The 23,895-nt window shown below is 42.7% G+C and overlaps 1 protein-coding gene across 2 annotated transcripts in view; it reads left to right on the top strand.

Annotated features, from left to right (window-relative positions):
* Window positions 1-23,895, top strand: part of LOC132379183 (tissue-type plasminogen activator-like) — a 313,799-nt gene that overhangs the window by 238,175 nt on the left and 51,729 nt on the right. For both annotated transcript variants that reach the window (XM_059946856.1, XM_059946857.1), the window contains 3 exons: window positions 6,056-6,098; window positions 19,250-19,375; window positions 23,449-23,559. In XM_059946856.1, the coding sequence (XP_059802839.1) occupies window positions 6,056-6,098; window positions 19,250-19,375; window positions 23,449-23,559 (280 nt within the window). The remainder of the gene's footprint in view (window positions 1-6,055; window positions 6,099-19,249; window positions 19,376-23,448; window positions 23,560-23,895) is intronic.

Genomic DNA, 23,895 nt, shown 5'->3' with positions numbered 1-23,895 from the left:
GCTTTTCAATACCCCTAATGTTTTAGCCTCTACCACCATCTCTGGCAAGTCATTCCAGGCACTCACAACCCTCTGTGTAAAAAAACTTACCCCTGATGTCTCTCCTAAACTTCCCTCCCTTAATTTTGTACATATGCCCTCTGGTGTTTGCTATTGGTGCCCTGGGAAACAGGTACTGACTATCCACCCTATCTATGCCTCTCATAAACTTGTAGACCTCTATGAAGTCCCCTCTCATTCTTCTACGCTCTAAAGAGAAAAGTCCCAGCTCTGCTAACCTTGCTTCACATGACTTGTTCTCCAAACCAGGCAACATCCTGGTAAATCTCCTCTGCACCCTCTCCATAGCTTCCACAACCTTCCTATAATAAGGTGACCAGAATTGAACACAATACTCCAAGTGCAGTCTCACCAGAGATTTGGAGATTTGCAACATGACCTCTCTACTCTTGAACTCAATCCCCCTGTTAATGAAGTCTAGCATCCCATAGGCCTTCTTAACTACCCTATCAACCTGTGCAGTGACCTTGAGGGATGTATGGATTTGAACCCCAAGATCCCTTTGTTCATCCACACTCTTAAGTAACTGACCATTACTCCTGTACTCAGTCTTCTGGTTTGTCCTTCCAAAATGCATCACTTCACACTTGTCCAGATTGAACTCCATCTGCCATTTTTCTGCCCAACACTGCAGCCTGTCTACATCCTCTTATAACCTTCAACAACCTGCAGCTCCATCCACAGCTCCTCCAATCTTCGTGTCATCCGCAAACTTACTGACCCATTCTTCTGCCTCTACATCCAGGTAATTTATAAAAATCACTAAAAGCAGGGGTCCCAGGAAAGATCCCTACGGCACTCCACTAGTCACCAACCTCCAGGCAGAATACTTCCCTTCCACAACTACCCTCTGCTTTCTTCCTTTAAGCCAATTTTTTATCCAAACAGCCAAGGTTCCACCTATCCCATGCCTTATGACTTTCTGGATGAGCCTCTCATGAGGAACCTTGTCAAATGCTTTGCTAAAGTCCATGTAAACCATGTCCACTGCCCTACCCTCATCAACTTCTTTTGTTACCTCTTCAAAAACTCGATCAGGCTCGTGAGGCACGATCTTCCCTTCACAAAGCCATGTTGACTATCCATGAGTAGACTGTACTTCTCCAAATGCTCATAGATCCTATCCTTAAGAATCCTTTCCAGTAGTTTGCATACCACTGACGTAAGGCTCACTGGTCTATAGATCCCAGGTTTCTCCCTATTACCTTTTTTAAACAAGGGAACTACATTTGCCATTCTCCAGTCCTCTGGCACTTCCCCTGCAGCCAAAGAGGATTCAAAGATCATGGCTAATGCTCCTGTGATCCCTTCTCTCAATTCCCACAACAACCTGGGGTGTATCATATCCGGCCCTGGGGATTTATCAATCTTAATGTTTTTAAGAAGATCCAGCACTTCTTCTTCCCTAATCTCCACCTTGTCCAGCACACAGGCCTGCTCTACTTCGACCTCACCCTGATCACATACGCATAGAACGCCTTGGGGTTCTCCTTAATTCCTACATGCCAAGGATCATGCCCCCTTCAAGCTCTCCCAAGTCCTTTCTTTAGCTCCTTACTGGCTACCCTATATTTCTCATAAGCCCCTCCTACTTCCTGCTTCTTATATCTAACATATGCTTCCTTTTTCCTCTTGACGAGTTGCCTCACATGTTTCGTCAGCCACGGTTCCCTTTTCCTACCATTTTTTCCTTGCCTCAGTGGGACAAACCTATCCTGAACCCAGATCAAGTGGTCCCTAAACTTCTCCAATATTACTTCTGTGCTTTCCCCTTTGAACATCTGTTTCCAATTTACTCTCGCTAGTTCCTGCCTCATCCGTTCAAAGTTAGCCTTTCCTCAGTTAAGCACTTTACCATTTCATCTGATTTTATCCCTTTCCATAGCTATGCTGAAGCTAAGGGAGTTGTGGTCACTGTCACCAAAATGCTCCCCCACCAAGAGTCACCTGACCAGGTTCATTACCCAGAACTACATTCAGTATGGCCTCTCCTCTCCTCTCATCGGCCGGTCCACATACTGTGTCAGGAATCCTTCTTGAACACACCTGACAAATTCAGCCCCATCTATCCCCCTTGCACGCAGGAGGTACCAGTCAATATGCGGGAAGTTGAAATCACCCATAACTACTACCCTGTATTTCCTGCTCCATTCTAAAATCTGCCTGCTAATCTGCTCTTCGGTGTCCCGAGGCCTATAGACTACTCCCAGCACAGTGATTGATCCCTTCCTATTTCTGACTTACACCCAGACTGATTCTGTGGACACTCCTTCTGCAGCGTCTTCCCTTTCTATAGCTGTGATACTATCCCTGACCAGCAATGCCACTCCCCCCCCTTTTCTACTTCCCATCCTATTCCTTTTAAAACACCTGAACCCTGGGACCTGCATCATCCAATCCTGCCCTTCCTCCAACCAAGTTTCAGTAACAGCCACAACATCGTAGTTCCATGTACTAATCCATGCTCTAAGTTCATCCTTCTTGTTCCTAATACTCCTAGCATTGAAATAGACACATTTCAACCCCTTTAACTGGCTATAATTATGTTCTGTCCCCTGCCTGTCCTTCCTCATCAACTCAGAACTCTTAGCATCATGCCCTTGTCCTTCTACCTTAATCCCTGCACTCACATTCTGATTCCCACCCCCCTGCCAAACTAGTTTAAATCCTCCCCAACAGCTCTATCAAACCTGCCCACCAGAATATTGGTTCCCCTGGGATTCTGTCCTGTTTGTACAGGTCACACCCACCTCAAAAGAGGTCCCAATGATCCATAAATCTGAATTCCTTCCCCCTGCTCCAATCCCTCAGCCACGCATTTATCCTCCACCTCATTCTATTCCTATTCTCATTGTTGCATGGCACAGGCAGTAATCCCGAGATTACTACCTTTGAGGTCCTGCTTTTCAACTTCCTTCCTAATTCCCTGTAGTCTTCTTTCAGGACCTCTTCCCTTTTCCTACCTATGTCATTGGTACGAATATGTACCATGACCTCTGGCTGTTCTCCCTCCCACCACAGGGTATCTTGGACGTGATCAGAAACATCCCGGACCCTGGCACCTGGGAGGCAAACTACCATCTGAGTTTCTTTCCTGCGTCTACAGAATTTCCTGTCAGAACCCCTGATCATAGAGTCCCCAATCACTACTGCCTCCCTCTTCCTTTCCCTACCCTTCTGAGCCACAGGGCCAGACTCTGTGCCAGAGGCACGGCCACTGTCGCTTCCCCCAGGCAGGCTGCCCCCCCCCCCCAACAGTACTCAAACAGGAGTACTTATTGTCAAGGGGTACAGCCACAGGGGTACTCTCTAATACCTGACTCTTCCCCTTCCCTCTCCTGACTGTGACCCATTTCTCTGTCCCCCATGGCCCTGGAGTGACCACCTGTTGGTAACTCTTCTCTATCACCTCCTCACTCTCCCTGACCAAACGAAGGTCATCGAGCTGCAGCTCCAGTTCCCTAACACAATCCCTTAGGAGTTGCATCTCAATGCACCAGGTGCAGATATGGCCATCCGGGATGCCGGGCAACTCCGGGACTTCCCACATCTGACACCGACCACAGAAAACTGGCCTCACACACATACTACCTCCTATTGCAATCAACAACTGCCTCACCTCGACCAGTTACTGCCGAAACCTGTGGAGCCAAAGCCCTTTCACTCCCAACGCAGCCTGCTGGATATGGCTGCCTTCTTTTTAAACTGTTCGCGCTCAACTGGCTGACGTCACGCGCCTGCGCAGTCCAGCCTTTCTCTTCCCCCGAGAACTCAAAATGTCTTCCCGCTGGAAATCCTTAGGTGCTCTCCCGCTGCCTTCTTGTTCCAAATCAATCAATTGAATTTTAATCAATTCAATATATATAAACTGTAATGGATTTACTGATTTATTTCTTCCTATTTTTTCTTCTATATCATATATTGTATTGAACTGCTGCTGCCAAGTTAACAAATTTCAGAACACATGCCGGTGATAATAAACCTGATACTGATACTGTAAGAAGGGAAAGATTAAATGTGAGGGCAGACTAGCCAATAATATAAAGCAGGATACCAAACTTTTTTCAGTTATACAAAGAGTAAGAGGGATGTGAGAGTTGATATTGGACCACTGGAAGATGATACTGGTGAGGTAGTAATGGGGGACAAAGAAATGGCAGATGAACTTAATGGGTATTTTGCATCAGTCTTCACTGTGGAAGGCACTAGCAGTGTGCCAGGCATCCATGAGTATCAGGGAGAAGGAGTGAGTGTCATTGCTATTACAATGGAAAAAGTGCTAGGCAAAATAAAAGGTCTTAATGTGGATAAGTTACCCGGACCAGATGGACTACATTCCAAAGACCTGAGAGTGATTGCTGAAGAGATAATAGATGCATTGGTCATGATCTTTCATGAATCACTTGATTCTGATATAGTCCCAGAGGACTGGAAGATTGCAAATGTCACTCCACTCTTTAAGAAGGGAGGAAGGCAAAAGAAAGGAAATCATAGGCCAGTTGGCCTAACCTCAGTGTTTGGGAAAGTGTTGGAGTCTAATATTAAGTTTAATGATAAAATAAGTCAAAGTTAGCATGGTTTCTGTAAAGGGAAATCTTGCACAACAAATTTGTTAGAGTTCTTCGAGGAAGTAACAAGCAGGGTTGACAAATGAGAGGCAATAGTTCTCATTTACTTGGATTTTCAGAAGGTGTTTGATAAGGTGCCACATGTGAGGCTGCTTAACAAGATAAAATTCTATGGTGTTACAGGAAAGGTACTGGCATGGATAGCAGAATGGCTGACAGGCAGGAGACAGTGAGTGGGAATAAAGGGAGCCTTTTCTGGTTGGCTGCCAGTGACTAGTGGTGTTCCTCAGGGGTCAGTGTTTAGATTGCTGGTTTTCACATTGTTTGTCAATGGATTTGATGACTTTGTGGCAAAGTATGCAGATGATACAAAGATAGGTGGAGGGGTTGGTAGGGCTGAGGAAACAATACAATTGCAGCAAGACTTAGCCAAATTGAAAGAATGGGCAAAAGAGTGGCAGATGGAATACAGTGTTGGGGAATGTATAATATTGTATTGTGGTAAAAGGAACAATAGTGTGGACTATTATCTAAATGGGGAGAGGCTTCAAACATCAGAGCTGCAGGGGACTTAGGAATCCTCATGCAATACTCCCAAAAGGTTAATTTACAGGTTGAGTCTGTAGTAAAGGAGGTAAATGCAAATGTTGGCATTTATTTCAAGGGGAATAGAATATAAAAGCAAGGAGATAATGCTGAGCCTTTATAAGACACTAGTCAGCTGCACTTGGAGTATTGTCAACAGCTTTGGGCTCCATATCTCAGAAATGACGTGTAATCATTGGGAAGTCCAGAGGAGGTTCACAAGGATGATTCCAGAAATGAAAAGGTTAACATATGAGGAGCATTAGACAGTTTTGGGCCTGTATTCACTGGAATTTCAAAAAATGCTTTGGGATTTCATTGCAACCTATCAAATGTTGAAAGTACTAGATAGGGTGGATGTGGAGAGGATGTTTTCTATGGTGGGGCTATCCAGAACTGGAAGGCATAACTCAAAAACTGAGGGGCGACCCTTTAGAAAAGAGGTAAAGAGGATTTTTTTAGCCAGACAGTAGTAAATCTGTGAAATATTCTGCCAGACTGTGATAGAGGCCAAGTTTGTGCGTATATTTAAGGCAGAAGTTGATCATTTCCTGATTGGTCAGGGCATCAAAGGATATGGCGAGAAGGCAGGTGTATGGGATTAAGCAACATCTGTCTCATTCATCAGGATATCGCAGAGAGTTTCCATTATATTTAAGGAACAGACTTTTCTTTCAACAGAATTAGAAATAAAATTGACTTCAATTTCTTTATCATGTTTAAACCAGCAAAAGCAAGCCATTTCTTTATTGATATGCTATGTACGTACAATTAAATATGATCTATTTTAAATAAGCTATGTTGCTTTTTTATGAATTGAAAAACATATCTTTTTGTTTCAGAATCTGTTGCATTACAGAAAGATGCACAATACAAGCAAAGCAGGTAGGCTACAGTTCAATGGATGCAAAAGGTTAGGTTTAATCTTAAACAAATGCAAACTGAAGCACCTTAATAGGCAATCATATACAATTTATAAAATAAATGCTTAAAGTAGTGATTTATTTAAAGGTCAGACATTGTTTCTACTAATTAATCCTTAGACAGGTCTCTCGCAGGTTGGTGGCGTTTGTTTAAAACAATAGGAACAGAAGGAACAAGCAGGCAGCTATTGTTGGGAGTAGGACAGTGGTGAGAGTAGGAATATCAGGCTTTGACTCGAAAGAGGCATTGGCTCTGGGTAAGCTTCTGTTAAGGTTCCCTTTTTGTTTTCTCTTACTGTAGTAAATGGCTGTTGTGTGTTCTTCATACCAGATGTTGGAGTCCTGGGGAACCCAAAGTCTCCCAGGGAACTACATCTGCATGATTTTCCACTTTCCACTTGGCATGATTAACATTATTATTTAATTATTTATGGTTTTATATTGCTATATTTCTTCACTATTCTTGGTGGTGCAGCTGTAATGAAACCCAATTTCCCTCGAGATCAATAAAGTATGTCTGTCTGTCTGTGAAGTGAATCCAGCTGCAACTCCTTCAAGACTGTGTTAGGGATCTGGAGCAGCAGCTGGATGAACTTTGGTTTGTATGGGAGAGTGAGGAGATAATTGATCAGAGTTACAGGGAAGGAGTCACCCTGAAGTTGCAGAAAGTGAGTAGCTGGGTGACTGTCAGGAGAAATAGAAATATGAATAGGCTGTAAGTGTAGACACCCTGTGGCTATTTCCCTCAAAAATAAGTATACCATTTTGGGATACTGTTGTGGGGGATGAACTCCCAAGGGAATGCCACAAAGACCGGGTTACTGGCACAGAGCATGGGTCCGTGAGACAGAAGGGAAAGAGGGAGAAGAGCAGAGCAGTAGTGATAGGAGACGTGATAGTCAGGGGAACAGACGAGGTTCTGTGGACACCCGAATGGTATGTTGCCTCCCAGATGCCAGGGTCAGGGATGTCTTGGACTGCGTCCACAAAATTTTGCAGAGGAGGGAAAGCAGACAGTTATCTTGGTACGTATTGGTACCAATGACATAGGAAGGAAAAGCAAAGAGGTCCTGAAAAGAGAATTTAGAGAACTAGGTAGTAAACTGAGAAGCAGGACCTCCCAGGCAGTAATTTCTGGATTGCTTCCTGTGTCATGCACCAGTGAGGGTAGAAACAGGATGATTTGGTAAATTAACGTGTGGCTGAGAAGCTGGTGCAGGGGGCAGGGCTTCATGTTCTTGGATCACTGGGATCTCTTCTGAGGGAGGTGTGACCTGTTCAAAAGTATACCTGAACCCGAGGAGGAACCAATATTCTCATGGGTAGGTTTGTTAGAGCTGTTGGGGAGGATTTAAACTAATTTGGCAGGAGTTGGGATCCAGAATTAAGGGACTCAGGATAGGACAGACAGTAAAAAAGCAACAGTAGCGTGCAGCCAGACTGCCACACAGATGATAGGACGTAATTGTAGCCAGCAGGGTGAATATTAGTGCACAGGAATGCAGTATTAAAAAGGGTAGCAAATATATTACTCAAAGTGTTATATCTCAATGCTCAAAGTATAAAAAATAAGGTGGATGATCTTGCTGCAATATTAGATCATCAGGTATGATGTTGTGACCATCACTGAATCATAGCTGAAGGATGGTTGTAGTAGGGAGCTGAATGTCCAAGGTTACACGTTGCATCAGAAGGACAGTAAGGTCGGCAGAGGGGTAACTTGGCTCTGCTGGTAAAGAATGTCATCAAATCAGTAGAAAGATGTGACACAGTATCAGAAGATATTGAATCTTTCTAGGTGGAGTTAAGGAACTGCAAGTATATAAGGACCCTGATGCCAGTTATATACAGGCCTCTCAATAGTAGCTGGGATGGGGACCACAGATTACAAAATGAAATAGAAAAGGTGTGTCAAAAGGGCAATGGTATAATAGTCAAGGGAAATTTTAACATGCAAGTCAATTGGGAAAATCAGGTTGGTAATGGATCTTAAGAAAGTGAGCTTGTTGAATGTCAGTGATAAGGCTTTTTCAAGCAGTTTGTCGTTGAGCCTACTAGGGGATCAGCTATACTGGATTGGGTGTTATGTAATGAACTGGAAGTGATTAGGAAGCCTAAGGTAAAAGAACCCATAGGAGGCAATGATCACAATATGATAGAGTTTAACTTGAAATTTGACAGGGAGAAAGTAAAGTCTTGCGTAGCAGTACTTCAGTCAAGTAAAGGAAATTACAGTGGTATGCGAGAGGAGTTGGCCAAAGTAAATTGGAGGGAGATGTTGACAGGGTTGTCAGCAGAGCAGCAATGGCATGAATTTCTGTGAAAAGTGAGGAAGGTGCAGGACAGATGTATTCTAAAAACAAAGAAATACTCAAAGAGCAACATAGTACACCCATGACTGACAAGGGAAGGCAAAGCTAATACAAAACAGAGGACATACAACATAGCAAAGATTAGTGGGATGTGAGAGGATGGGGAAGCTTTTAAACCCTACAGAGAGCAACTAAAAGAGTCTAGGGGAACTAGGGGAATTAAGGGTTATGGGGAAAAGGTAGGTAGGTGGAGATGAGTCCATGGCCAGATCAGCCATCATCTTATTGAATTGTGGAGCAAACTCAGTGGGCCAGATGGCCTGCTCCTGCTTCTATTTCTTCTGTTCTTCTGTAATCATTAGACAGGAAAAGACCAAATATGAAAGAAAGGGAACAATGTGAAAATGGATAGTAAAAGCTTTTTCAAATATGTAAAAAATAAAAGAGAGATGAGAATGGTTATAGGACCACTAGAAAATGAGGCCAGAGATATAATAACAGGGGCCAAGGAAATGGCAAATGAAGTAAATGAGCATTTTTGCGTCAGTCTTCACTGTGGAAGACACTAGCAATGTGCCAGATATTGAAGGGTGTGAGGGAAGAGAAGTGAGTGCAGTTACTAGAACAAAGGAGAAGATGCCCAAAAAGCTGAGAGACCTAAGGTCACATAAGCCACATGGACTAGATGAACTGTACCCTAGGTTTCTGAAAGAGGTAACAGTAGAGATTGTGGAGGCATTAGTAATGATCTTTCAAAAATCATTGGACTCTGGCATGGTACCAGAGGACTGGAAAACTGGAAATGTCACTTCACTCTTTAAGAAAGGAGGAAGGCAACAAAAAGGAAATTATAGACAAGTTAGCCTGTCCTCAGTGGTTGGGAAGATATTGGAGTCAATTGTTAAGGATGAGGTTATGGAGTACTTGGTGACCCAGGACAAGATTAGACAAAGCCAGCATGGTTTCCTTTTGGGAAAATCTTGCCTGATGAACGTTTTGGAATTATTTGAGGAGATTACATGTAAGATAGCTAGAGGGGATGCAGTGGATGTTGTATATTTGAACTTCCAGAATGCCTTTGACAAGTTGCCACATATTAGGCTGCTTACCAAATTAAGAGCCCATGGTATTACTGGAAAGTTACTGGCATGGTTAGAGCATTGGCTGATTGGTAGGAGGCAGCAAATGAGAATAAAAGGATTCTTATCTGGTTGGTGGCCAGTAACTTGAGGTGTCCCACAGGGGTCGGTGTCGGGACCACTTCTGTTATGCTGTATATAAGTGATTTAGATGACGGAATAGATGGCTTTGTTGCCAAGTTTGCAGATGATATGAAGACTGGTGGAGGGGCAAGTAGTGTTGAGGAAGTAAGAAGGCTGCAGAAGGGCATAGGCAGATTAGGAGAATGGGCAAGAAAGTGGCAAATGAAATACAATGTAGGAAAATGCATGGTCATGCACTTCAGTAGTAGAAATAAATGTGCAGACTATTTTCTAAACCGGGAGAAAATCCAAATATCTGAGATGCAAGGAGACTTGGAGACATTGTGCAGCACAACCTAAATGTTAACTTGCTGGTTGAGTTGGTGGTGAGGAAGACAAATGCAATATTAGCATTCATTTCAAGAGGTCTAGAATATAAGAGCAGGGATGTGATGTTGAGGCTTTATAAGGCACTGGTGAGGTCTCAAATTGAGTATTGTGGACAGTTTTGGACTCCCCATCTAAGAAAAAATGTGCTGGCATTGGAAAGTTTTCAGAGGAGGTTCACAAGGATGATTCCAGGAATGAAAAAGTTATCATACAAGGAATGAGGTCTGTACTCGCTGGAATTTATAAAGACGAGGAGGGATCTCATTGAAACCTTTCAAGTGTTCAAAGACCTAGACAGAGTAGACGTGGAATGGATGTTTCCCATGCTGGGGGGAAGTTTATGACAGGAGGACAGAGCCTCAGGATAAAGGGGTGTCCATTTAAAACAGAGATGCAGAGAAATTTCTTTAGACAGAGGGTGGTGAATTTGTAGAATTTATTACCACAGGCAGCTGTGGAGGCCAGGTCATTGGATTATTTAAGGCAGAGATTGATAGGTTCTTAACTGGCCATAGCATCAGAGGTTTCAGGAAGGAGGCTAGGGAGTGGGCCTGAGGAGGGAAAATAAAGATCAACCATAATTGAATGGTAGATCAGACTTGATGGGCCAAATGGCTAATTCTGCTCCAATGTCTTCTGGTCTTATGGTCTTATCTGTGTACATTTAGTGCTGTTGTTATATGAGCTTCCATGAAGAACTGGCCACATCTAGATTATATGTGTGCTTGCACAATGCATGTGATAGGGATGTGTTGAAAAGTAAGCAGATGACATTTGCAATGAAAATTTTATAGGATCAGCAGAGCTTGACAGAAGTGGAGTCTATGGACACAAATAGTCTGGATCAATATGAAATGTTCTTCTCTATGTTTCTAGCATCAACCAACAAGCTACTCAGTGAAATAGGGTAAATCTATATGATATACAAGAAACAGTTCAACCATTGTCACTTTGACTCTAGAATCAAGATCACTGTAAGATCAGTCATCAAGTATGTGCATATTTCGAGGCCAAACTCCAAATCCTTGACTTTTCCACCAAAGTCAAAAATGTCCTTGAATGGAAAATCCCAAAAAAATGTAGTGCATACGGTCCAGTGCATCACGGGTAAAGCCCTCCCCACCATTGAGCAGATTTACACAGAGTGCTGAAGCTGGCAAGAACCATTCATGATCTATGAACCCCACCATCCAGGCCATGTTCTCTTCTCCCTGTTACCATCAGGAAGGAGGTAGAGAAACCTCAGGACCCACACCACCAGGTTCAGGAAAAGGTATTACCCCTTTACCATCAGGCTCCAGAATCAGAGGGGATAACTTCACTTACCCCATCACTGAACAGCTCCCACAACATACGGACTTACTGTTAGATACTCAGCATCTCATGATAGTTATTGTTTTTTTCTTTTTGCATTTGCACAATTTGTTTTCTTTTGCACACTGGTTGGTTTTCAGTCCTGTTGGTGTGGTCTTCATTGATTCTATTGTGTTTCTTGTATTTACTGTGACCATAAGAAAATGAATCTCAAGATTGTACATGATGCCATATACAGCTTAAGCTGTACTAGATTACCTAGAGTGCAGTGGTAGAAAGCAATCTTGAGATCTTGTCAGAAATGTTCAGTCAGGTTAGGATCAGGACTCTGACTGGGCCACTCAAGGACATCAATATTTTTAATTTGAAACCACTCCACGGTTGTTCTGGTAGTGTGCATTGGGTTATTGACCTCCTGAAAGACAAACTTTCTCTCCAGTTTAAGCTTTCTGGCAAAGGCTAGCAGGTTTTTATCCAGGATCTCTCTGTACTTAGCAGCATTCACCTTCCCATTAATCCAGTCCACATTTCCAGTCCCCGTAACTAAAAAGTATCCCCATAGCATGGTGCTACCTCTGCCATACTTTACAATAGGGACAGTGTTACCTGGCTGATACACAGTATAAGATTAACATCACAGGTAATACTTGGTGTCGAGACCAAAAAGTCCATCTGACCATAGGACCTTCTTCCACATCTTTACTGTATATTCTTAGTGACATTTCGTAAGTCTTTACAAGCAAGGATGGTTTTTTAGTGGTACATGTGAGTAACTCTAATACTGCCCATCAGTAAGGTAACACTGTAAAATATGGTGGAGAGAGCATCATGCTATGGGAATGCTTTTCAACTGCAGGGACTGGAATTCTGCTCAGGAATAATGGGAAGATGAATGCTGCAAAATACAGAGAGATCCTAGACAAAAACCTGCTAGCCTCAAATGGCTTCAAATGAAGAAAGTTGAAGTCCTTGAGTGGCCTAGTCAGTCTCCTGACCTTAACCTAATTGAACATCTCTGGCAAGACCTCAAGCTTGCTGTTTCCCACTGCTCCTCAACTAGCCTGGCACAGCTTGAGCAAATCTTCCTCCATTACATTGTGCAAATCTAATAGGGACTTATCCAAAGACTACTAGCTGTAATTGCTGTGAGAGGTGGTTCAACTAAGTACTGAGCAAAGGGGGATGAGTACTTTTGAACTGCTGGCCTTTCAGTTTCTCATGCTTTATAATTTTCCCTGTGTTTGGGCTCTATTGTGAAAAAGGAGCATGTGATTCACAAATTTAAAAATTCAATTCAGTTGATCAAAATCCCAGGTTGTAATATTTATATGACCAAAGGGTTGGGGCTGAAGACTTTTTCAAGGCCCAGTAGTTGTTTTCTTAAATTTGTAGGGATGGTTTTGGGGACAGAGAGAGGAGTTAGAGGTCAGATTATAGTTTATGGACAGGGATGTGGGGAAGTTAGAGATCAGGCCTCTGCACTGCACCTTACAGTCAGCTTTCAAAGTCCAGCAATTTAGACAGATGATGAAGGACATTTGCAGTCCAGGCATCCATTCCATGCTTGAAGACCAGTGCAAGTAGGAAGCACAAAGGCCAGTCATCGGCATGCCTGGAGTCTGGAGTTTCAGCATCGGCTAGTCCTGGGGTCAATACTGAAGATCAGAGCCTGAAGGTTAATTGGTAATCTGGAAGGGAGGAATGGATTTCAGTAAGGCATTTGATAAGGTTCCCCATGCAAGGCTCATTCAGAAAGTAAGGAGGAATGGGATCCAAGGAGACCTTGCTTTGTGGATCCAGAATTGCTTTGCCCACAGAAGGCAAAGGATGGTTGTGTATGGTTCGTATTCTGCATGCAGAACAGTGACCAGTGGTGTTCTGCAGGGATCTGTTCAGGGACCCCTTCTCTTTGTGATTTTTATAAATGACCTGGATAAGGAAGTAGAAGGGTGGGTTAGTAAGTTTGCTGATGGCACAAAAGTTGGGGGTGTTGTGGATAGCCTGGAGGGTTGTCAGAGGTTACAGTGGAACATCAGTAGGATGCAATACTGCAATACTGGGCTGGGAAGTGGCAGATGGAGTTCAACCCAGGAAAGTGCTAAGTGGTTCATTTCAGTAGGTCAAATTTGAAGACAGAAAACAATATTAATGGTAAGACTTGGCAGTATGGATGATCAGTGAGATCTTGGAATCCATGTCCATAGGACACTCAAAGCTTGACAGTATTGTTAAAAAGGCTTATGGTGTGTTGGCCTTCATCAACTGTGGGATTGAGTTCAAGAGTTGTGAGAGGATGTTGCCTGGATCAGAGAGTATGCTTTATGAGAATAGGTAGAATAAAATTAGCCTTTTCTCCTAGGAGTGACAGAGGATGAGAGGTGGCCTGAAAGAAGTGTACAAGATGATGAGAAGCATTGCTCATGTGGATAGCCAGAGGCTTTTTCCCAGGGCTGAAATGGCTAACATGAGTGGGCATATTTTTAAGGTGCTTGGAAGTAGGTACAAGGTGGATGTCAGAGGTAAGTTTTCACACAGAGAGAAGTGCGTGTGTGGAATGCACTGCCAGTGAAGGTGGTAGAAACGGATACAATAGGGTCTTTTAAGAGACTCTTAGATAGGTACATGGAGCTTAGAAAAATAGAGGGCTATGTGGTAGGGAAATTCTAGGCAGTTTCTAGGGTAGGTTATATGGTCGGCACAACATTGTGGGCTGAAGGGTCTGTAATCTGACCTAGATTTTTATGTTTGTGTGACCCTATGAACTTGAACTTGATGTAAAGCTGTTGGTGAACTTTCTTGGCTAAGGTGTTAACATGTTTGAACCAGGAAAGGCTATTGTGATGCTCACTCCCAGGAACTTGAAACTCGCAGTCCTCTCAAATTAAGCACCATTCATGCAAACAGATGGACATACAACACTCTTTTTCCTGAAGTCAATAATCAGATCGATGTTTTGTTGGTATTGGGAAAAACTGGTGTTGGGACACCATTTCAATGGGCTCTCTGTCTCCTTTCTGTACTCTGACTCAACGTTACTTAATATATTGCCCACCACAATGGCATCATCTGCAAATTTGTAAATGGAGCGCAAGAAGAATATGGTCATAATATTGGGAATGTTTAGGGAGTAGAGTTGGGGGCTGGCTGAGGGCACAGCTTTATGGGGCACCAATATTAAGGCTAATCAAGATGAAGGTGTAACTGATTATAGTCTGTTTGTCAGGAAGTTATCCACTTTGGGAGTAAGAACAGGAAGGCAGATTATTATCTGAACGGTGTAGAGTTAGGTAAGGGAGAAATACAAAGAGATCTAGGAGTCCTTGTCCTTCAGTCACTGAAGGTGAATGAGCAAGTGCAGCAGGCAGTGAAGAAGGCTAATGGAATGTTGGCCTTTATTACAAAGGGAATTGAGTACAAGAGCAAGGAAATCCTTTTGCATTTGTACAGGGCCCTGGTGAGACCACACCTAGAGTATTGTGTACAGTTTTGGTCTCCAGGGTTAAGGAAGGACATACTGGCTATAGAGGAAGTGCAGCGTAGATTCACGAGGTTAATTCCTGGGATGTCTGGACTGTCTTACGCTGAGAGGTTAGAGAGACTGGGCTTGTACACGCTGGAATTAAGGAGATTGAGAGGGGATCTGATTGCAACATATAAGATTATTAAGGGATTGGACAAGATAGAGACAGGAAATATGTTCCAGATGCTGGGAGAGTCCAGTACCAGAGGGCATGGTTTGAGAATAAGGGGTAGGTCATTTAGAACAGAGTTAAGGAAAAACTTCTTCTCCCAGAGAGTTGTGGGGGTGTGGAATGCACTGCCTCAGAAGGCAGTGGAGGCCAATTCTCTGGATGCTTTCAAGAAGGAGCTAGATAGGTATCTTATGGATAGGGGAATCAAGGGATATGGGGACAAGGCAGGAACCGGGTATTGATAGTAGATGATCAGCCATGATCTCAGAATGGTGGTGCAGGCTCGAAGGGCCGAATGGTCTGCTTCTGCACCTATTGTCTATTGAAGTCAATAATCCAGTTGCAGAGTGAAATATTGAATCCTAGGTCGAGGAGTTTAGAGATGAGTTTGCATGGAATTATAATATTGGATCAGAGCTGTAGCCAATAAACTATAGTCTAATATGGGTCTAGAGATACTCCAGAGATGAATATAGGGCCAAGGCGGTGGCCCCTGCTGTTGACCTTTATCGGTGCTCGGCAAGTTGCAGTGGGTTGATGGTTGTTTAGAAGGTTAAAGTTAATGTGTGTCATGAGCAGCTTCTTGAAACAATTCAAGAAGAAAAACAGAAGAATTTTAAATTACATCTCATTACTGGCAATCAACACAGGCATACATCTATAAATGTGTGCTTAGCCACTACTCAACACTCATAACTGTGTGGCTAGGCACAGTTCAAAACACTATCTAAAAATTCCCTGATGACTCAAATGTTGGCAGAATCTCAGATTGTGGTGGCATACAGGAGTGAGATAGATCAGCTGGTTGAGTGGTGTCATAGTAACAACTTCACACTAAACATCAGTAAAACCAAGAAACTGATTGTCGACTTCAGGAAGGAGAAGTTAGGAGAACACATATCAGCCCTAGTTGAGGGGTTAGAACTGGAAAGGGTGAGCAACTTCAAGTTCCTGGCCATCAATGTTTTAGAAGATCCATCCTGGGCCCAACATAAAGAAGGTACACCAGTGGCTATATTCCATTAGGAGCTTGATGAGATTTGGTACGTCACCAAAGACTTTAATGAGTTTCTACAGATGTACTGTGGGGAGCATTCTGACTGGTTGCATTGCCACTTGCTATGGAGGATCCAACAAACAGGAATGGAAAAAACTTGAGAGGGTTGTAAATTCAGACGGCTCTATCATAGGCACTAGCCTCCCCACAATTGAAGACATCTTCAATAGGTGATACTTCAGAAGAGAGCATCCATCTTTAAGAACTATCGCCATCCAGGGCATGCTTTCTTTTCATTACTGCTGTAACACTTACCCAACAGGCTGGTATAGGGGAAAAGGAGATCCAGCCACACACCAACCCCACCTCCCGTACACGCAGGTGCTGTGAGAATCGAGTTCATGCCTCGCGCCCGCCCACAGTATCAAACCCATAACAAATACCGTTATGAAATACACTTTAAAGAGTTTACTAAAATGAAAAGAGTATTAGGCAATACAATATATATGCAAGGGAAACAAACAAAACAAAAAGGCGCCAACTTATCAAAGTTCAGTCAGTTTAGTGCACATTGTTGGAGCTCAAACATCAAACCATTCGACCCCTCGTCGCTTGCCTCCGACCTCCACGTCTTCGCACCTAGGACCACGCCCAGTGGTCTTCCGAGCAGTGCAGTGCACGTCCACCTTCCTCGATGTCTTCCTCCCGCTCTCTCCCAAAAGCCCACAAAAAACCCCTCCCCCAAGTTCCTAGCCTCACAAGACAAAATAACATTCCTCATTGGTTAACAAATGAATACAATTACCATATCAACAAGTATAAAGCAAAACAACTGCGAGAGAAACACTTATCAAAGAAGCATTCCTACTCTTAAACAAACCAAAAAACCCATTTTGAGTAACATACACAGGACATTGTACACTGCCATCAGGGAGGAGGTACAGGAGCTGAAAATGCACACACTACATTTTAGACACAGCTTCTTACCCTCTGCCACCAGATTACTGAATGGTCCATGGACATTACTTCACTATTTTCCTGCCTTTTTGGGCTACTTATTTATTATTCTATTTCTTATAGTAGCTTACAGTAACTTATGTATTGCACTGCACTGATGCCACAAACCAACAAAGTTCACGACATATGTCACTGATAATAAACCTGATTCTGATTCTGAGTTTTGATATTATACTAGAACCTGACAGAAGTTTATAAAGTTGAGAAGCATAGATAGGGTAGACAGGCACCTTTCTTCCAATATAGAAATGTCAGATAACAGAGGGCTTAGATTTAAGGTGAGGGGTGAAAGTTTAAAGGAGATGTGAAGGGCATGTTTCTTTTAGAGATGGGTGCCTGGAATGTACTGCCCAGCTTGGCGGTGGAGGCAGATATTATAGTGGCATTTAAAAGACTTGTAGGTAAGCACCTGAAGACGGAGATGTAGGATCATGTGTAGGCAGAAGGAATTACTATGATTTGGTATTATGTTCAGCACATACATCATGGGCTGAAGGGTTTGTTCCCGTACTTACTGTTCTATGCTTTAACAAAGTAATATATTAATTATGCCTTAATTTAGAGGTGTAAAAGAATTGTGGGAAACAATAAGAATTTTTTGTTTCAGTTTTGGAACTCTCTAAAGTCAAAGAAAAAGAAAAGGTTCCTCCCAGCAGAAATGAATATTATACTATAAACCATCTCCCACCCTCTGCCACTCCCAAGGCTGGAGATGAACAACTGTCAAGGGGATGAAACCAGTCAGGTCTTTGATCAGTTTGTAATGGATCAAATGCTAGCCTCTTGTGCTATGAAGTTAATTCCTGTTGCATTCAATTTCTACATCACAATATTCTGTTTAACAGATAGACTTCACAGCAGCATTCAGAAAGAGGTGGCTGAGGAGATTGTGGAGGCATTAGTAATAATCTTTCAAGAATCACTAGATTCTGCAATGGTTCGAGAGGACCGGAAAATTGCAAATGTCACTCCACTCTTCAAGAAGGGAAGAAGACAGAAGAAAGAAAATTATAGGCCAGATGGCCTGACATCAGTGGTTGGCAAAATAATGGAGTCTATTGTTAAGGACAAGGTTTCAGGATACTTGGAGTCCTGATAAAATAGGCCACAGTCAGCATGGTTTCCTTCAAGGGAAATCTTGCCTGACAAATCCATTGGAATTCGTTGAGGAAATAACAAACAGGATAGACAAAGGAGAGTCAGTGAATGTTGTTTACTTGGATTTTCAGAAGGCCTTTGACAAACTGCCACACATGAGGCTGTGTAACAAGATAAGAGCCCATGCTATTACAGGAAATCATACTAGCATGGATAGAGCATTGGCTGACTGACTGGATGCAAAGAGTGGGAATAAAAGGGGTAATTTCTGGTTGACTGCTGGTGACTAGTGGTGTTTCACAGGGGTCATGTTGGAACAACTTCTTTTCACATTATATTGTGTGTCAATGATTTGAATAACATAACTGATGGCTTTGTGGTCAAGTTTGCAGACAATACAAAGATAGTTTGAAGGTGGGGCAGATAGTTTTGAGGAAGCAGAGAGTCTGCCGAAGGACTCAGATAGATTGGAAGAATGAACAAAGAAGTGTCAAATGGAACATAATGTAGGGATGTGCACTTTAGTCTAATCTGGAGATGGTCCAGAGGAGGTTTACAAGAATGATTCTGGACATGAATGGATTAACTTATAATGAGTTTTTATTTTACAGCTCTGGGACTGTACTCAATGGTGTTTAGAAGAATGAGGGAGAATCTTATTGAAAGCTATTGAATATTGAAAGGCCTAGATGAGTGGATATGGAGAGGATGTTTCCTATAGTGGATGAGTCTGGGTTCTGAGGTCACTTCCTCAGAATAGACAGATATCCATTTAGAACAGAGATGAGAAAGAATTCTTTAGCCAGAGGGTGGTGAATACGAGGAATTCAATGTCATTGGGGAAATTTAAAGTGGTTCTTGATTAGCCAGGATGGAGAGAAGGCAAGAGAATGGGGCAGTGAGGAATAATAATAATTCAGCCATGATGGAATGGCAGAGCAGACTGGATGGGCCAATTGGCCTATTTCTACCCTATGTCTTATAGTCTTATGCTCTAATAGTGGTTCTGTCCATTCTTAAGCTTTTGAAGTCATTTATAAACCAGTTGTTACTTTCTAAAAAAAGAAAGTTGTTCAATGTATCTTTGTCAGGTAAATGCATGGAATCACCATTTGAAACCTACAGAAGAGGTGATGTTTGGCTGCGGATTCACAGAGGCAAGATCCAGAAATGCAGATGTGGACGAAGAGCAATTTGTTATGACATACACACGGAAGGTAAAATCACTTGTACAAAGTCTGTTCTTAATAGTAGATAGCATAACAACAACCTGAGGTGCAGACAGATGGTCAAAATGTGAATTGGAAGTAATTTGGTGGATGTTGTATATCTGGACTTTCAGAAGGCCTTTGGCTGATTGGTAGGAGGCAGTGAATGGGAATAGAAGGATCCTTTTCTGGTTGGCTGCCAGTGACTAAGGGTGTTCCGCAGCTGTTGGTGTCAGGACCACTTCTCTTTATGCTGTATATACATGATTTAGATGATGGAATAGATGGCTTCATTGCCAAGTTTGTAGATGATTCAAATATTGTGGAGAGACAGGTAGTGTTGAGGAAACAGGTAGCTTGCAGAAGGACTTAGAAACATAGAAAACTTACAGCACAATACAGGCCCTTCGGCACACATGTCCCTACTTAGAAATTACTAGGTTTACCCATAGCCCTCTATTTTTCTAAGCTCCATGTACCTATCCAAAGGTCTCTTAAAAGACCCTATCATGTCTGCCTCCACCACCATTACCGGCAGCCCATTCCACGCACTCACACTCTCTGCATAAAAAAACTTACCCCTGACAAATCCTCTGTACCTACTTCCCAGCACCTTAAACCTGTGTCCTCTCGTGTTAGCCATCTCAGCCCTGGAAAAAACTTCCAAGTATCCACACGATCAATGCCTCTCATCATCTTATACACCTCTATCAGGTCACCTCTCATCCTCCATTGCTCCAAGGAGAAAAGGCCAAGTTCATGCAACCTGCTTTCATAAGGCATGCTCCCCAAATCAGGCAACATCCTTGTAAATCCCCTCTGCACCCTTTCTATGGTTTCCACATCCTTCCTGTAGTGATGTGACCAGAGCTGAGTACAGTACTCCAAATGGGGTCTGACCAGGGCCCTATATAGTTGCAACATTACCTCTCGGCTCTTAAACTCAAACCCATGGTTGATGAAGGCCAATGCACCATTGCCTTCTTAATAAGAGTCAACCTGCGCAGCAGCTTTGAGTGTCCTATGGACTCTGATTCCAAGATCCCTCTGACCCTCCACACTGTCAAGAGCCTTACCATTAATACTATATTCTGCCATTATACTTGACCTACCAAAAGGAACCATCTCACATTTATCTGTGTTGAACTCTTAGCCCAGTTTTGCATCCTATCGATATCCCACTGTAATGTCTTACAGCCATCAACACCATCCACAACACCCCAACCTTTGTGTCATCAGCAAATTTACTAACACATCCCTCCACTTCCTCAACACACACAGAAAATGCTGGTGGAACGCAGAAGGCCAGGCAGCATCTATAGGAAGAAGCACAGTCGACGTTTCAGGCCAAGACCCTTTGTCAGGACTTCCACTTCCTCATCCAGGTCATTTATGAAAATCACGAAGAGAAGGGGTCCCAGAACTGATCCCTGAGGCACACCACTGTTCACTGACGTCCATGCAGAATATGACCCATCTACAACCACTCTTTGCCTTCTGTGGGCAAGCCAATTCTGAATCCACAAAGCAAGGTCCCCTTGAATCCCATGCCTCCCTACTTTCTCAATAAGCCTTGCATGGGGTACCTTATCAAATGCCTTGCTGAAATCCATATACACTACATCTACTGCTCTACCTTCATCAATGTGTTTAGTCACATCCTCAAAAAATTCAATCAGTTTCATAAGACATGACCTGCCTTTGACAAAGCAAAGCTGACTATTTCTAATCATATTATGCCTCTACAACTATAGGTCTATAATTTCCTGGGCTATCTCTACTTCCTTTCTTGAAAAGGGAACAACATCTCCAATTCTCCAATCCTCTGGAACCTCTCCCATCCCCATTGATGATGCAAAGATCATTGCCAGAGGATCAGCAATCTCCTCCCTCACCTCCCACAGTAGCCTGGGGCATATCTCGTCTGGTTCTGGAGACTTAACCAATTTCAGGCTTTCCAAAAGCTCCTCTTGTTTAATGTCTATTTGCTCAAGTTTTTCAATCTGCTATAAGTCATACCAACAATAGCCAAGATCCTTTGTGATCCCAACCAATCACCAAGAGTGGTTGTAGATAGGTCATATTCTGCATGGAGGTAGTGAATACCGATGCCAAGTATTCATTAAGTATCTCTGCTATCTCCTCCAGTTCCATACACACTTTTCCACTGTCACACTTGATTGGTCCTATTCTCTCACATCTTATCCTCTTGCTCTTCACATGCTTGTAGAGTGCCTTGGGATTTTCTTTAATCCTGCTCGCCAAGGCCTTCTCATGGGCCTTTCTGACTCTCCTAATTTCATTCTTAAGCTCCTTCCTGCTAGCCTTATAATACTCTAGATCTCTATCATTGCCTAGTTTATTGAACCTTTTGTAAGCTTTTCTTCTTGACTAGATTTTCAACAGTTTTTGTACACAACACTTCCTGTACCCTGCCATCCTTTCCCTGTCTCATTGGAACGTATTTACACAGAATGCCACTCAAATATCCCCTGAATATCTGCCACATTTCTGCCGTACTTTTTGGCAACGGTGGTGGAGGCAGATACGATAGGGTCTTTTAAGAGACTCCTGGATAGGTACTTGGAGCTTAGAAAAATAGATGGCTATGGGTAATGCTAGGTAATTTCTAAGTTTAGTACATGTTTGGCACAGCATTGTGGGATGAATGGCCTGTATTGTGCTGTAGGTTTTCTGTGTTTCTATCTATGTTTCTAGACTAGGAACGTTTGATGATTATGAGCCTGTACTCGCCTGAATTTAGAAGGATGAGGGGGAATCTCATTGAAACCTTTCGAAATTTGAAAGGCTTGACAGAGTAGATGTGGAAAGGATGTTTCCCATGGTGTGTGAGTCTAGGACAAGAGGACACTGCCTCAGGATAGAGGGGCACCCTTTCTAAACACAGATGCAGATAAATTTCTTTGCCAAAGGGTGGTGAATTTGTAGAATTTGTTGCCACATGCAGCTGTGGAGGCCAGATTGTTTGGTGTACTTAAGACAGAGATTGATCGGTTCTTGATTTGACATGTCATCAAAGGTTACAGGGAGAAGACCGGGAACTGGGGTTGAGGAGGAGATAAAAAGAAAGGATCAGCCATGATTGAATGGCAGAGCAGACTCGATGGGCCAGCTGGCCTAATTCTGCTCCTATGTCTTATGGTCTTATGATCTAATTTTTAAGGGAAATAATAGAGAGGTTTGAGGAAGCAAATTCCAGAAGTTGGGTGGAATAACTAAGTATTGTACTGTGCAAGAGATCAAAACTGGGAAAGTGCAAGCACAGTTCCAACAACTCCGAGTTTATCTCTGAGCATTTGCATGCTCTCCCTGTGATGCTCCACTGATGCTCCAGTTCTCTCCCATATTCTAATGATGTGAATTTGTCAGTCAGTTGGTTTCTGTAAATTATCCGTGTGTTAATGGATGTTGGTGGGGGGGGGGGGAAGGGTGGAGAATCTGGCAGAGAGAAAAGGCTACTGAGATATACCAGAGACAATGACATTGAATGGATTGTTCTGAGAATCAAGGGATTCAACAGGTTCCTTTAATGCCATAATGAAAAGTGTAATCTCAAAGGGCTTTAGGGCTGCAGAAAGTCATAAGATGAAAGGCATGGGGAGAATTTGAAAATATACAAAACTATTCCAATGTAAAGGGGTAGCTGTACTAAGAGTCAGTGCAAACAGAATCAGGTTTACTATCACTGACATATTTTGTGAAATTTGGTGTTTTACAGCAGCAGTACAGTGCAATACATAAAAATACCATAAATTATATAATAATATATTGTATATGTAGTGCAAAGAAGAGCAAAATAGGCTCATTGTAGATTCAGAAATCTGATGGCAGAATGAACAAAGCTGTTCCTAAGATGCTCTTGTACCTCCTCTCTGATAGTAGCAATGTGAAGAGGGCATGTCCTGGGAATAGGGGCTCCTTCATGTAGATTAGTAAGTTCAGAGCAGTTGGATGTTAGAAACTTCTTGAAAATAAGGATGGTAGAGTTTGTGGAACTTGAAAGCCATGTAGGTCTTAGAGCATGCAATATTAAATTATTATATTAACTGTCACCTTCACAGAATGTGCTACAAACAATTGCCTAAATGGGGGAAGCTGTGCACAACATCTTCATTCAGAATATTACGTCTGTCGATGTCCACATGGATACACTGGTAAACTCTGTGAGATAGGTATGTTGTCATCCAGCAGATTGATATAACATTAATGTTTATTTACATGTAATATAACAAAAATTGGTTAATACTGCTAGTTAAGGAACATTTTGACCACAATATACTTTTTCCATCATGCCTTTGAATCATTAATGGAGACATGGATAGATAATGAAGCCTCCATTCCGAAAGATATTACCTCAGACAATGTAGTGATTGTAGCTATGGAATAATAACTATACCACATCAGATACTTTTGAGGGGAACGGCCTACTGGGGGGGGGGGGTGCAGCAGTGACCAGGTCTCTGCCATTGAGTCTTGTGCTGCAGCTCAGAAAAACAGAGAGGTGAAGG

This window comes from Hypanus sabinus, chromosome 21 (assembly GCF_030144855.1).
Source record: "Hypanus sabinus isolate sHypSab1 chromosome 21, sHypSab1.hap1, whole genome shotgun sequence".
Classification (NCBI taxonomy): domain Eukaryota; kingdom Metazoa; phylum Chordata; class Chondrichthyes; order Myliobatiformes; family Dasyatidae; genus Hypanus; species Hypanus sabinus.
Note: the sequence above shows the minus strand (reverse complement) of the source record. Positions and strands in the feature narration are given on the sequence as shown.